Source organism: Hyperolius riggenbachi, chromosome 2, assembly GCF_040937935.1.
Source record: "Hyperolius riggenbachi isolate aHypRig1 chromosome 2, aHypRig1.pri, whole genome shotgun sequence".
In the NCBI taxonomy this organism is placed as follows: domain Eukaryota; kingdom Metazoa; phylum Chordata; class Amphibia; order Anura; family Hyperoliidae; genus Hyperolius; species Hyperolius riggenbachi.
Genome location: NC_090647.1, coordinates 417786406 through 417798578, shown reverse-complemented (window position 1 = coordinate 417798578; position 12173 = coordinate 417786406). Strand labels below are relative to the sequence as shown.

The window sequence follows — 12173 nt, the reverse complement described above, 5'->3', positions numbered from 1 at the left end:
ACAAAGCGTGGCCTTCTCCTCCTGCGCCTCCTCCTGTTCCATCACGTCTGCTGCTGCTGGGTTAGCGTTGCCGCGTGGTCCCTGTTTATTGAACCACTTATCTTTATTACATTTATGACTGCATGGCGGTACAAAGCATGCTATCCGCACGCTTCTTGCCCTCATGCAAGGCCTGGGTTGTTGTGTCTCACAAAGCGTGGCCTTCTCCTCCTGCGCCTGCTCCTGTTCCATCACGTCTGCTGCTGCTGGGTTAGCGTTGCCGCGTGGTCCCTGTTTATTGAACCACTTATCTTTATTACATTTATGACTGCATGGCGGTACAAAGCCTGCTATCCGCACGCTTCTTGCCCTCATGCAAGGCCGGGGTTGTTGTGTCTCACAAAGCGTGGCCTTCTTCTCCTCCTGCGCCACCCTCCTCCTGTTCCATCACGTGTGCTGCTGCTGGGTTAGCGTTACCGGTCCCTTTTCCTGGAACCTCTTATATGTATTACATTTATGACTGCATGCCGACAAAAAACATGTTACCTGTGCAAAGAAAACAGACATTTCCCGCATTTAAAAGACAGTTTTCCCTTTGAAACTTTAAAATCGATTTTCTCAAAAACTATAAGCTCTTTTTGCTAATTTTTTTTTCCTCTTGTACCCACTCCCAAGGTGCACATACCCTGTAAATTTGGGGTATGTAGCATGCAAGGAGGCTTTACAAACCACAAAAGTTCGGGTCCCCATTGACTTCCATTATGTTCGGAGTTCGGGTCGAACACCCGAACATCGCGGCCATGTTCGGCCTGTTCGGCCCGAACCCGAACATCTAGATGTTCGCCCAACACTATTGATAGGCAGTGAAATGCTTCTCAAAATCTCACAACTGTTTGCTGCTGCCTGGCAACTGCTCACTGCTGCCTGGCAACTGCTTGCTGAGTACACAGTTCAACAGTTCATGGCAAAGAGGCCTAACAAACAAGTGTGACCTCTGCCTAACTGCACCAACTGTGTAATTATCATTATTATCAACTACATTACCTGATTTAATTAGCTGCAACTTCTGCACATTTTTGCATTTTCGTAATAATCACCACAATAATGTATTAGCATTGTCACAACTAAATTTTTTGCAATAGTCAAGATACTAATATATTAACATCACAATGGCCTTCTCATTTGTAAACTACCACTGGATATTTTTGATGGGGGTGGGGGGGGGTGGGGGGGGGGGTTAGGCTCCTTTCCCAATGTGTCTGTTGCTTCGTAACTGACATTATCATTGCATCACATAGCAATGGGCTATCACATTCACATTATGATGGGCAGGACAGGGGTAAAAAAAGCACCCAAGAGCAATACAAGTTAGTTAAAAGCACAGTAAAAGCAAAAAATTGGTGGCTTACCTCTCTAATGACACAAGTGAAGGTAAAAAAATAATTTTATTTCACACAGGCTACGCATTTCATGGGTGCAAGTCCACTTCCTCAGGCCAATCACAGTGCCAATCTGATAAAGTCAGTAGGGTCAGAGGTGCAGAACCATACCACAACCCATTATACTGCAACGCACTTACCACACTGTGAATCCCAAATAGGTGGTGCATTGCAGTTCGTTACACCATGTTACAAAGCATCCGTTTCACTGCACCCCAACGCACCACTGTGAATGTGGCCAGAGGTTCAGCAGGACAGCCAGGTAATCTGAATAAATATGTCAGCCTTCATATCCCTCTCAGTTCAGGTGTGCTGCTCATTTCTGTAGTTTTATACACAGCACATCATGCAACTATCACTAACTGTACCTCAGGGGCTCGCAATCTAATATCGCATCTAAGGTCTAGGACCAGCTAAGGAGGAAGCCAAGTAAACATTTCTGTATTTCTTTTAGAGTGCATTTACAATATGCACATTTCTACTTTGCTGCACATGAACACACCGCCCATACAATTGCTTGGCCATGTTCACATCTCTGCATTATAACTAACCATGTTAACCCAATGCAGTTTTTACTTTTCAGGATAACATCTGTGATAACGAGCACCATAGTAATCTTCGTGCTATGAACAAATAGAGTGTACATTGGGTTATACAATGTGCATAGTATGAACTTAGTTTTAAGGGCTGAGACACCCTGTGAGTGCAGATTTTAATGCAAGTCAATAGAAGTGCGTTATTAAAAACACAAACGCATTGCTGATAGATCGAAAAGCACTCTGTGTCCCCTTGCAGAGCTGGTGTAGTAGTGCGATTTTGTAATTCTCTCACCTGTCCATTCAATTCGTCCATGCTTCTCGCAGCTTGCGCTTCTCTATTTCCTGTTTCCGTGCATGGCACGTAGGCAAACAGGAAGTAGAGAAGAGCCAGCTGCCGAGAAGATTTACCAGACATGGAGATTTACAAAAACGCACTGCTGCGCCTGTACTCTGTAAAGGAAGAGAGGAGGGAGGCCCAGAGAGAGGGAGGGAGGGAGGAATGATATCAGCCTCCCTCCCCACTTCTGCTGGGCACTCAGTTGTCACCCCTTCCAAGCCCTGAAGCCTGAAGCAGGAGCTTAATGCTACGTACACACATGCGACAACGATCGTTCATTGAGAACAACGAACTAACTTTTAATTGATGAAAGAACGACCTAAGTAAAGTTAGTTTTAAAATGTGTGTAACGATCTGATCGTTAGAACGAACATTACATCACGTAAAGCAACTATTGCGCTTGCGCATAAAAATGAGAAGTTTCATGGAGAAATAGCGAAATGCGCATGTCAAGCCTAGTAAGAACAACCGTTTCCAACGATGTACTACTTTTGCAAACGATCGTCGTTGGTAAAAATCCGCCAAGCTAGATCGTTAGTTTTTAACGATCTAGCTCGTCCGTTGTTAGACTTAATGATCATTGGTTGCTTTTTTTTAAACGATCGTCGTTTGAAACGATTGGGGAACGATCGTTTCAAACGACTATAGTCGCATGTGTGTACGCACCTTAAGGCTGCGTCATGGTTGGTCCTCCCCTGTGCGCACAACAAAATTTACTGACACAAATGCAGGGACACAGGCGGTCACAGCGACTAGGGTTGCTGTAATGTCACTTGCACAGCTTGTATGAAAAATTCTTGATAAGCTGAATGGTCTGTCTAATAATAACAAAACTATTTGCTTTCCAGACATTCATTTTTAACAATGCGGCAGCTACAAAAAGGCGTCTTAGCTCAGCAGCCGTATCTCAGAAACACTTCTGTGAGCTAATATTCTGGGATTACATGTTAGACTGTGAGTTTCCTCTGGTGCCAGCTAAGGACACAATTTTATACATTCTTCTCTTCTTTCCAAAATATGAAAAACACTGGAACACAGCACAACGCGTTTCACAGAGGTGCCTGGCTCTTCTACTGACCACATATGCTATTTCTCCATTGTTATTGCCTGATGAAGCGGGATCAAACCTGCGAAACGCGTTGCATATTTGGAGTTCATAAATAAAATATATTGACTGTGTTCACTACAGTCGTTGTGTGTCTACTTGGAGGAGGTAAGTCCACCACTACCTCCTCTATTTACCAAGAATTTGTTTTTTAAGCTCATTTAGCTTCCTTTTATCCTTTTGGCGCCTCTGTTCTCCTGCATAATATTGAGTCCACCCTGGGTGGAGGGTTGAACCCCCTTTTTCTCATCTACAGAGAGCGACTTCTTATTCCTGAGTGGGGTCAGGAAAATCTCCCCACCTGCCTTTACAGTGGTTGCCTAATGGTAACCCTGGTTTGTGAGTATTAATATTTACTCTATCTAGTAACCATTTACCAGTACATATTACACTATTGGGGCTCTTGGTGTTCCTTGTTTTTACAGCACAACAAATGTTACTTTTTGTCAAAAGAACAGCGTGCTCTTGATTCTAGTACAGGGTAGTCTTTAGGGATCTTTCGAGACATGGTAATCTTTAGTTTTGAATAAAATTAAATTACAAAATATACAGATCTCACAAAAGTGGGTACACCTCTCACATTTTTGTAAATATTTTATTATATATCTTCATACAATACAATACAATAACATTTGTAAAGTGCTTTTCTCCCATAGGACTCAAAGTGCGTAGTTGTGTCTCAAATTAATACAGGGTTGCAGGCTGGGTTGTGTTACAGAGGAGACAGTCATGAGACAACACTGAAGAGCAGGGCCGGATTTGTACTTTTTACTGCCCAAGGCCATTTTCAGCAGCGGGAGGCAGCTATAGTATAGATAGCCAGATGAACCTCCCCCCTTCCAGTATAGGTAGCCCATTGACCCTTCCCTCCAGTATAGGCATCCTGATGACCCCTCTCCCCCCTTCCCTCTAGTATAAGAAGCCAGATGCCCCTCCCCCCTTCCCCATAAATAGCTGGATGACCTCCCTCCAGTATAGGTAGCCAGGTGATTCTATCCTTTCCCCTAGTATAGCCTACTACTCACCCACCCTTGATCCTGTGGTGCCCTAGGCCATGGCCTATGTGGCCTTGGCCTAAACCCGGTCCTGCTAAAGATATGACACTGTTATACAATGTAAAGTAGTAGTGTACAGCTTAAATAATTTGCAGTCCTATCAAAAAAACTCAACTCATAGCCTTAATGTCTAAATTGCTGGCAACAAAAGTGAGTACACCGCCTAGTAAGGCCTCTTTTTCACAGACTGTTGAGCTGTGTGCTCAGCAAGCAGTTACCAGTTACCAGACAGCAGCGAGCAGTTGTAAGAGTTTGAGAGGCATTTCACTGCCTATCAATAGTCCGTAGAAAAGAGGCCTAAAGAAGGTGAAATGCTGCCCACTTTTACATTTTTCCTCCCGGGAGTCATGTTACTCGTTAGTACTGCAAGGTCTCAGGTGTGAATGGTGAGTAGGTGTGTTATATTTGGAGTTATCGATCTCACAGTCACTCTCTCTCATGCTGGTCACTGGACATTCAACATGGCATCTCTTGGCAAAGAACTCTGACGGCCCATTCTCACTTGCCAGAGGCAAAACGGTAGCGCTTAGCGATTGCGCGGCTGATTTTACCACAATAAGCATGGTAAAATCATTGTACACTCTCATGATTCAGAAAGATCGCAAATCAGCGATTTTATAACCACGGTTTCGCAATCGCTCAAGAATCAAGAAAAAATGCTTCAGGTAATACATTTTGCGTTTTCCGTTAATCGCAAAGCGCTCGCAATCGGTGGCAGTCACAGCAGTGAGATCACTGCCATAGCGTTACAACTGCACTAGCGTTTTAAAAAGCGCTAGCTCTACAGCAATTAACGGAAATCACACGTTAATTGGCCAAGTGTGAATGGGCCCTGAGCATCTTTAAAAAAAGTATTGTTGATGTAAATAAAGATGGTCTGAACTATAAGATGATTATCAACATCCTGAAACTGAGCTGCAGCATGGTGGCCAAGACCATACAGTGGTATGAGAGGGCAGGTTGTTCTCAGACTAGGCCTCGCCATGGTTGAACAAAAGTGCATGTGTGCAGCTTCATATCTAGAGGTTGCCTTTAATTATTATTATTATTTAGTATTTATATAGCGCTATCTTCCGCAGCAATGTACAGAGTAAATAATCATGTCACTTAACTGTCCCTCAGAGGGGCTCATAATCTAATCCCTACCGTAGTCATATGTCTATGTATGTATTGTGTAGTGTACGTATCGTAGTCTAGGGCCTATTTAAGAGGAAGCCAATTAACTACTCTGTATGTTTTGGAATGTGGGAGGAAACACACGCAGACATGGGGTGAACATACAAACTCCATATAGATAGTGCCCTGGATGGGATTCAAACCGAGGTTGTCATCCCAGAAGGATGCCTCTTTGAAAGGTGATGCACAAGAAAACCTGTGCATATAACCATGTACTGTGGTCTGATGGGACCATGATAAACTTATTTGGTTCACATGGTGTGGCTTCAACCAGGTGAGGAGTACAGTCTGCCTACAGTTGAGCATGGTGGTGGGAGGGTCATGGTATGACGGTGAATGAGTGTTGCCAGCACTGGAGAGCTACAGTTCATTAATGGAACCATGAATGCCATCATGTATTGTGACATACTGAAGCAGAGAATAATCCACCCCCCCCCCCCTGGAAACTGGGCTGCAGGGCAGTATCCCAACATAACAATTACAAACACTGCCCTGCTAAAGAAACTAAGTGTAAAGGTGTTGGTCTGGCCAAGCATGAATCCAGACCTAAACCCTATTGAGCATCTGTGGGGCATCCTAAAACCGAAGGTGGAGGAGGACAAGGTCTCTAACACCCACCAGCTTTGTCACGGAAGTTGAGTGGAAGAGGATTCCAGTGGCAATCTGTGAAGCTCTAGTGAACAATATGCCCAAGAGAGTTAAGGCAGTCCTGGAAAATAATGGTGGGCACAGAAAATATTGTCACTTTGTGCACGATTTTGACATTCTTCGCTTAGGGATGTACTCACTTTTAGACATGTGTGTGTTTAGTTATTTTGATGGGACAGCAAACTTAGACTGATATACCAGCTGTACACTGACTACTTTACATTGCATCAAAGTGTTATATCTTCAGTGCTGTCACATGAAAAAATATAATAAAATATTTACAAAAATGTAAGAGGTGTGCTCACTTTTGTTAGATACTGTATATTTTTTTATTGAATTTTATTTAAAACTGCTTTTTTTGTGTTTGTATGCTACTAGATATAACTTTCCAAAAGTTCCATAGAGGTAATCTACTTGTAAGCAATCATGTTTAATGCGCTAATGTTCCCAGAACCCTCATCACTTTGAAGCTACTGATGTTTCAGTGCCTACCCAGAAGGTGTCACAAAGCAGAATGTAACATTTTAGACATCCTCTGCACTGTTTAGGCATAGCTTAGGGGGCATTCTGTGGATTTAAACCTATAAGGGGCTACCAGTTTTTAAAAATGAGCTAAGCAAAATAATCTCACTGAAAGGTTTTTTTCCTTTTTTCCCTGTATTCAAAATCTTATGAGAAATTCTGAAGAAAAGTGAAACTACTGTAAAATATCATTAGATCACCTTGGGGTTGATTCATCAAGCTGCACTGCCAAAGCAGTGCAGCCTAATAACAGGAGCACGAGCTGAGCGCATGCTATGCTGTGGTCGTGCAGCTAACGTGCGCTGCTAACCTACTTGTGCTCCTTCTAAGTAATGGCCGCTCCACTGAACCCTCCCTGCCAATCAAAGTGCAGGGATCGCATCCATTATAGCCACTGGACCAGCTGGGGCTCAGCTCAGGGCAGGTTTAATGGAGTGGCCGTTAGTTGGAAGGAGTGAGCATAAGTTACCAGCGCATGCTAGCTGCACTACAACAGCATAGCGTGCGCTGAGCTAGCGCTCCAATCATTAAGCTGCTCTGCTTTAGCAGCGCAGCTTGATGAATCAACTCCTTTATGCCTGCGCCATAACAATAACCAACATTACACAAAAAATACAATTACAACTTACATTTAATTCATATATCCACCATTGTGTACACATAAAGCAATGCAAAACACAAAGCTGTTGTAAGAGTGTAGAAACATGAAATCCTATTAGCTGTTATGGAGTATTATACATTTTTGTGATTTTTTTTTTGGCTGGCATTACTAAAGGAGATCGGCAGTTAAAGGGATTTAATGCTCTGTTCACGTCATTCAAGTAACGTACTTGCAGTACAATGAAGATATGAACATAATTGTTTGAAGTGGACACAGACTGGTGATTTCACTACTTCCCTGTGCATTTTTCTCTAACGGCAGTGTCACATGGGCAACTCTAAGGCTATGAGCAACTCTAACACTATGACAAGTAACCATTACTAGCAACTGTAATATATAGCCATATTAGCCAACAATAGACCTGTATTAGGCTCATCTGTCTCCAGGAACAGTGTAGTAAATCAGAGCCAGGTGCCACCTTCAGTCATTGGAGGGAGAACCATACATTTTACAAATATGCTTAGCATATTTTCATCATGTAGAGCACTGTTTGCCAAACCTGTCCTCAAGTTCCTCTGATAGGCCCAGTGCACACAGAGCGGATTTGGATGCGATCCGCCAGCCGCACCCACCTGTAAATCCGCTTGGCTAATGTATTTCAATGGGCTGGTGCACACCAGAGTGGCTCGTTTTTTCCAGAAACGCAAACTCCCGGGCTGCAGCATTTTTTGGATTTCGGAGACGTTTCTGCCTCCAATGTTATGTATAGGAAAAACTCAAAACGCTTAAACGCTAGATCAGAGCGGTTTTCCAGGCGTTTTTGTTAGAGTAGCCGTTCAGTAACAGCTTTACTGTAACAATATCTGTAATCTGCTATACAAAAAAAGCTACACAAAACCGCAAAACGCTAGCAATACGCTTAATAATAATAAGAAAATCTGCTAGCATTTTGCGGATCTGTTAGCGGTTTTTGGCGTGCACTAGGCCATAGTGCAGGTATCCTATATGCACAATGGACCTGAGGACAACTTAGAGAAATACTATTCTCAAGAGCAGTCACCTATGTGACATTGGCCTTACTAGATCAAGTATATCAGTTTCTTCCATGTACCATCACCATACAAGCAGTTTTTAACCACATATGTTTAGAAAAAAAATGAAAATCAGTCAATACACCGAAAATGCACAAAATAACAGACAGGATGAGAGAGAATGAAAATAACAGACATAAAACATAGTTACGTAGTTACATATTACAGACATACAACATGGCTTTGACATGGATCTGACAATGCAGCAGTTTTTAGGCAAGTTTTAGTGAAGCTGGAAAAAGCATAATGACAGTCAGTGAAGCAGAGCAAGCAAAGCATTCACCTCTGTAGCGGTATCTAGAGCCTGCATACACGTCCTCATCATCTTCTAGTGGTGAATATGCCGATCCTACAATTAAGAAGAAAATAGAAATAGCAGTGGAAAAATAATTAAATGAAGCGGCAGTGATATTAATATATGAAGCAGTCATCTTATTAAAAATGAAAGGCCACTGCATGTATGGAAATGCATGTGCTTCAATTCATTCTCAAGTGTTTAAAGGACAACTTTTGTTAAAGCTAAAGGGAGCCATAGCTGAAGTTGGTCATATTTAATGTGGAATTTTGATTTTTTTTTTTTAATGCTCTTTTATGATTTTTTCATAGAGCTATACCAAAATATGTGGTAAGCTGGGCTGAAATTTTAGGATCTATCATATTAAAGGAAATAAAGTGGTAGATCAGAAGTGGCACACCTTTCCAAAGGTCAAAGATGGCTGCTTAACCTGGGTGTCAAGCCACATCCAATTCGTAACAACAAAGTCCAGGGTCGGTTAGCACACCAGTTTGTAATTTCCGAAGTGTTTTATTTTTCACATCACAAGTCAACACACAGATTGACAATTGTTTCGAGGCCATGGAGGGTCCCCTTCATCAGAAAGTGCAGACTATTAGTCTAGTCTGCACTTTCTGATGAAGGGGACCCGCCATGGCCCCGAAACAATTGTCAGTCTGTGTGTTGACTTGTGATGTGAAGAATAAAACAAATCAGAATTTACAAATTGATGTGCTAACCGACCCTGGACTTTGTTATCATATTAAAGGGAGACTAAGAAGAGAATAAGAAGAGAAATGATGCCTGTAAAGCGTCCCGAGACTTGTGTGCCATGTCTACAATTGCTACACAAACCCAGGTGTGTGACGTTTAATACATCCATTTGGGACACCTTCTTCTAGCATGACTTGAGTTAGGCTACTTTCACACTGGGTGTTGCATTGCGTTGCATTCTCTAACATGGACACGTTACAACTAAAAATAGAATTTGCAGTCAAACGCTGTAAAAACAGTGCAAGAGATGTGGGTGCAACTGTTGCTACCACAGGCTGTAATAGGAATTGCGGCTATAGCGGCGCTCTGTGAGTAATTTCAGCGCCATCAAAAGAGGGAGCACAAATTACTACAAAAACACTGTAATTTGGCCACCAGCAATAGCTGGAAGCCAAATTACATCTTTTCTCCAATATCCACGGCGACCTGGAGGCGGAGTAGTAATTAGCACTGCTGGGACTTGTGCGGGAGCAGCGGGAGCTCTTTATCAGCTTTATCTTGTGCTCAAATCTCCCGGCAACTAAATCATAGGTATGCTTTGCAATGTTGTGTTATGTAATGCAGGCAAAGATGCAGCTGACCAAAAAGAAACTTCACTGATTTACATTCTAGCAATGCTCTGCATGTTCTGCATTGTAACAATGAAATCCCTTACATCACACTGATAAGGCTGATGAGAACAGAAAAGTTCAACTGTTGTAGACTTTGAACAGCACTACAATACAGTGCACAAAACAATGTCATTAAGTGTTAATGTACCCTAAAGCATCAACCCTTATATTGCCATCCTGCAAATGTATTTACACCTACCCCACCTAGAACTGAAGGCGCATTAGGTGGCTATCTGACTGATTAAATTGGTCTGAAGCTCAGATGTACTCTACATTCAACTCTTGCTGAACTCAGACAGGCAAGGGGACATTGTTTCTTGTTATAGTTTAGTATGTTGTATTTAGCAATGTTATAATTATTTTAGCATTGTGGTAAGTGCTGCAACATAAAGCCAGTTAAAAAGGTGAAAGCAGTTAATTTTATGCATAATTCAGTTGTTTCCCTAGAATCAAAAATCAATTCTTTAGTGTGTCACTGTGTCCAAATTATTCAAGATTCTCCGATTTCACCTGTAGTCAAAAATGAAAAGGGAAAAAAATAAACATAGAACAGCAACAATTATATCTGATTGCTGACTTACATTACTTTAGTTTTCTAGTCTGTAATAAAAAAAATATTTCCCAACCTATAGACCAACAGAACATTAGTGGTTGTAGACCAAACTGCAGTCAAGAAGAATGAAAGAATCAGATTAACAAACCAACAAATATTCCAGCAAAATCTTGTGAGAGCAGTACCTCACTTTCTGCCTGTATACCACCGAAACTCAAGTGAATGAACTCATCCTACCATAGTTTATCTCTGACAAAGTTTGAGTTTTTCTGCCACCCTATGGTGTTCCCACAATTCCAATCACATCTTTTATAAGGAAAATACTGAGACAAGAAGCCCTTTGATACAGCCCCAGTTTGAGTGTATGGAACTGAAGCACAGGATATGACTACTAAAATCTCCAGAATGGATATGTAATAAGTAGTTACATTTTCCAACATCTACCAGAAGCCTGAACTATCATATCTGGGTGTGCATGATGAAAAATATAACACTGACAACCAAACTACACATAATAAGTTATTTATGTAAAATTCCTTCAAGCAGGGACGTAGCAATAGGGGGTGCAGAGGTAGCAACCGCATCCGGGCCCTTGAGCCAGAGGGGCCCCGAAGGGCCCTCCCCCAACTGCAGTATTAGCGCTTTATTGGTCCTGTGCTCATAATAATCACTTCTATTGATACTTTGAATAGTGGTAATCATTAACAAACTGTTCCCCATCCCCTTCTTGCACCTCTGACACTGTAGTTGCCATTGGCAGGTTTTGGTGAGCCGTATCAATTGTTATGTATAGAGTGCTTAAGGGAGCCCCATTGTAAAACGTGCACTCGGGCCCACAGCTCCTTAGCTATGCCACTGCTGTCAAGAGCTTCCTATAAATTGCTTTTCAGATTTGTGATAAGCTGAACAAATGTATTTCAACCCTTCTTGCATGTCATTGAATTCAGTTTGGTTCTTGACAATTTAAAGTGGAGCTGTCAAGTCACTGACATTGTTACCCATAAAATAGTTTAATGATTTTTTTGTAGGAATGACTGGGGTTCCTTGCAAAGAAAGAGTTATTATAAGGGCAGCTGCAGCTGCATTGTACAAATGCAAAGTTGTGAATATATAAATGCAAGTATTGTAAAGAAAACTAACAGCAGTAGAGAAAACCTACCAGAATGCCTGTATCTTGGTGATGCCACACAAACCCTGCTGCACCAAATACTAGGCATCCAATTACATTTATAGTATTTGCAAAACATAAGGAGAGAAATCGAGAGCCCGCAGTAGTGTAGTATGTTAATACAGATACAAATTATGTGTATATACACAAGAAAGGTTCTCACAAAGGTGGGTTACCACACAGGCGACCACTGTAGCAGCAGGTGGGGAGTTTGACCCGACCCCACTTGGATAAAAAGTCGCTCTGTGTAGATAGAAAAGAAGATGCTTTTATCACCTCTCCACCAAGGGTGGACTAGACT

General features: G+C 42.0%; 1 protein-coding gene across 2 annotated transcripts in view; it reads right to left on the bottom strand.

Moving 5' to 3' along the window:
• The window catches only part of SRPX (sushi repeat containing protein X-linked), a 196877-nt gene that overhangs the window by 89392 nt on the left and 95312 nt on the right, over nucleotides 1-12173 (bottom strand). The window contains exon 2 of one of the 2 annotated variants that reach the window (XM_068269881.1): nucleotides 8776-8841. The exons of the other annotated variant lie outside the window; for it this stretch is intronic. Within the exon in view, the coding sequence (XP_068125982.1) occupies nucleotides 8776-8841 (66 nt within the window). The remainder of the gene's footprint in view (nucleotides 1-8775; nucleotides 8842-12173) is intronic. 2 annotated transcript variants of the gene reach the window in all.